Genomic DNA, 3,905 nt, shown 5'->3' on the forward strand with positions numbered 1-3,905 from the left:
TCACCCATGTTAGTAAGCTCTCCAGGAGCAGAGTATATGACCAGCCGATGGTGTGATTGGTTACCATTAGCCATTGTTAGCCATGTTTCCCCCTCAGATCTAATAATTTTGGAATCACAAGGATTGGATATAATACTAGGAATGGATTGGCTATAGAAGTATGGAGGAAACATCGACTGTGCTAGTAAGTCAATTTTACTCACCACCTGAAAGTGCAACTATCCCTGGGCGGTTTTGGTAATTCCTAACAACATATAACTCATTGAGCTAATGCTACTTAAATATAAACATTTCAGGAAAGCTCAATGATTGGCATGGCATGGATGAGAAAACCGGATCCCTCAAAATTCTAAGGACAAAGAATTGGCTCAAGCTCAAAGCTCATGACTCTACATTTTTCATTTTAAGTGGTCCAAGATCACATTGAGTCCATAGGAAAAGCCAATAATATTAAGAGGGGATGAGGTGTTGCTTAATGAGTTTCTTGCTCAAAGTTCTTAGTGATATGCTCCAAAAACCCTCAACTACTTTCCTAAATCCACATATGTCTCAAACCAAAAGTCAAACTCGGCCCCACCGAAACTCTCTATCCGGCGCCACCGAGTTCAATTGACATAGCCACTGCCAGAAACCCCAATCTTTTCGGTCTCACCGATAGGGATCTCGGTCTCACCGAGATGGGATTGTAATCTCTCTGTTTCCCTTCACAACGTTTCGGTTAAACCGAGATGAGCGATCGGTTCAACCAAGATTGCAATGCAAACTCACTGTTTCCCTTTCATAACGTTTCGGTCCTACCGAAAGAGCGAATCGGTCCCACCGAGTTTGTCTGACCAACTCTCTGTTAGTCCATTACCAAAATCAGTCTCACCGAGTTTGTTTAATCGGTCTCACCGAGATTACGTTATGCCCTAACTCTAACAAAATCGGTCCCACCGAGTTGACATGTCGGTCCCACCAAAAATCCCAACGTTCACATTTTGAACTAAATCGGTCTGACCGAGTTTCATGATTCGGTCCCACCAAGTTTGGTGATTTGTGTGTAACAGTTAGATTTTGTGTGAAAGATATTTATACCCCTCCACCCACTATTCATTCATGGAGAGAGCCATCAGAACATGCCTACACTTCCAACATACATTTTCTGAGAGAGAACCACCTACACTTGTGTTGAGGTCAAGATATTCCATTCCAACCACATAAATCTTGATCTCTAGCCTTCCCCAAGTTGCTTTCCACTCAAATCATCTTTCCACCAAATCCAAATCCTGTGAGAGAGATTTGAATGTTGGGGAGAGTATCATTTGAAGCACAAGAGCAAGGAGTTCATCATCAACACACCATTTGTTACCTCTTGGAGAGTGGTGTCTCGTAGATTGGTTAGGTGTCACTTGGGAGCCTCCGTCAATATTGTGGAGTTGAACCAAGGAGTTTGTAAGGGCAAGGAGATCGCCTACTTCGTGAAGATCTACCCGAGTGAGGCAAGTCCTTCGTGGGCGACGACCATGGTGGGATAGACAAGGTTGCTTCTTCGTGGACCCTTCGTGGGTGGAGCCCTCCGTGGACTCGCGCAACCGTTACCCTTCGTGGGTTGAAGTCTCCATCAACATGGATGTACGATAGCACCACCTATCAGAACCACGCCAAAAATCTCCGTGTCTCCAATTGCGTTTGCACACTCCAAACTCCTCCCTTTACCTTCATAACCAAAAATAAGCATCCAATCACATAAGTGACTATACAAAACATTCACATACACACCTCAATAAACAATTACATGCATTATAAACTAGGAGGAATGATCATCTAATCATCTACTTCTTCTAAGGCTGTCGTCACTACTCCGTGGCTCAATCCCTTGTTTGGGGCAGGACGAAGGCACTTCGTCATGTCAACGATCCACCTATACATATTGTAGCTTGTGTACGCGTCCTTGGCCACGTACTTGACGTGTTCTTCATCCAGTCTCTGCTCCCAGGCACTGTGGCACGCGATCTTGTCCTTATTGCACGCAACTTTCATGTTCTTGTAATAGGGGTCGATGATGGCCGAGGCGAGGTCAACCAAGAAGTTCTGCTTGTTCTTTGGGCTGCCCCAGACCCTGTAGTGGTGATGGTTGTCGACAAGGTTCTGGCAGGCCAAGCCTGAAACCTCGAGTGCTTTTAGATCGTTGATGATGTACATTGTAGCGAAATTGTAGTTGCGACTCTTGATAAACCTGGCGAAACGCTCGCAAGGCCTTGTGGCCAGGCAACAATGGTAGACAAGGCCGTGATGGCGCACGCACAACTGGGCGACGACAACCATCTGGTCCCGCCCGGCACAACCACCAATGAACTCGAGGTTGAAGCCGACCACATGGTACTTGTCCTCGGCAAGCAACTGCTCCATAGTTTGGATGGAGGTTTTCACCGAGATCGACTCGTTCGTGTACACCACCGAGAGGTCCTTCCCCCTCACATTGGTGTCCACTACATGAGGCGAGGTGAACTACCGTCCATTGTCATCATCAGCCATGGGGAACGTAGTTGGAGCCACGGGGAGCGACATTGCAGCCGCTGGATATCCTCTTAGTATGTGTCGTCGTGGGTGTGCTTGATTATTGTGTCTCGTGGGGCGCGAGAGATGAAGGTAAATGGCCGAGGGAATAAATGGGGGCTTGATATGTCTCCAATGAATCTATAATTTATAAAGTATTCATGCCATGTTTACAACAATTTTATATGGTTTTGGTATGTTTGCATGGAACTAACCCAGACTAACGCTGTTTTTAGCAGAACTACCGTGGTGTTGTTTTTTGTGCAGAAATGAAAGTTCTCCAAATGAGCTGAATTTTTTTAAAGATTTTTTGGAACAAAAGAGACCCCCGAAGCTTCATGGGAAGGCCAAAAGAGCCACGAGGAGGGCACAACCCACCAGTGCGCGCCTGAGGGGCCTGGCTTGCCCCGGTAGGTTGTGCTCACCTCGAGGCCCGTCTTCGCGTGAAACCGACGCCAAAAAATTCTATAAATAGAGAAACCATCAGAAATAACCCTAGATCAGAAGTTTTGCCGCCTCAAGCCTCTGTAGCCACGAAAAAACAATCTAGACCCCGTTCCGGCACCCTGCTGGAGGGGGAAATCATCACCGGTGGCCATCTTCATCATCCTGGCGGCCACCATGATGAGTAGGGAGTAGTCCACCCTCGGAGCTAAGCATTTGTACCAGTAGCTATGTGTTTAATCTCTCTCTCTAGTGTTCTTGAGATGTCATGATCTTGATGTATCGCGGGCTTTGTTAATATATTTGGATCAAATGTTGTTTTCCCCTCTCTATCTTGTTGTGATGAATTGAGTTTTTCCTTTGAGATATCGTTTTTATCGGACTGAATACTTTTATGGATTTGAGAGCACTTGATCTATGTCTTGTCACTCAACTCGCAGATTTCCTAGGTGACACTGGGGTAATCTATGCATAGGGGTTGATGCATGTTTTCGTCCTTATTTCTCCAGCAGAAATCTTGGGGCACTCTTTGAGGTTCTTTGTGTTGGATTGAGTATTATGAATCTGAAATTGTTTGATGTGTATCATATAATCAACTCACGGATACTCGAAGTAACATTGTAGTATCTAGGTGACATTAGAGTTGGGTGATGTGTATCATATGGTGTTATTTTTAGTATGAACTCTTGATTAGATCGATCGTAAAGAATAGCTTGGTGTTATTTTAGGACGAACTCTAGGCTAGATTGATTGGAAAGAATAGCTTTGAGGTGGTTTTCTTTCCTACAAACAATTTCTTCTTATGTTCTCCACTAGATAGGAACTTTGGAGTGATTCTGCATCACACGTTGATGGATGGTTATATGATCCACTTATATTAGCACTGTTGAGAGATTGCACTAGCGAAAGTACAAACCCTAGAC

At 45.0% G+C, this 3,905-nt stretch overlaps 1 protein-coding gene across 1 annotated transcript; it reads right to left on the reverse strand.

The window, feature by feature from the left end:
- Positions 1-1,806: 1,806 nt before the first annotated feature.
- LOC147990401 (uncharacterized) lies at positions 1,807-2,391 on the reverse strand. The gene has a single exon (XM_087538207.1). The coding sequence runs from the start codon at positions 2,389-2,391 to the stop codon at positions 1,807-1,809; it is 585 nt and encodes a 194-aa protein (XP_087394333.1).
- Between the last annotated feature and the right edge of the window lie 1,514 nt (positions 2,392-3,905).

Source organism: Triticum urartu, chromosome 1A (assembly GCF_056163025.1).
Source record: "Triticum urartu cultivar PI428250 chromosome 1A, HENAU_Tu73, whole genome shotgun sequence".
Lineage (NCBI taxonomy): Eukaryota > Viridiplantae > Streptophyta > Magnoliopsida > Poales > Poaceae > Triticum > Triticum urartu.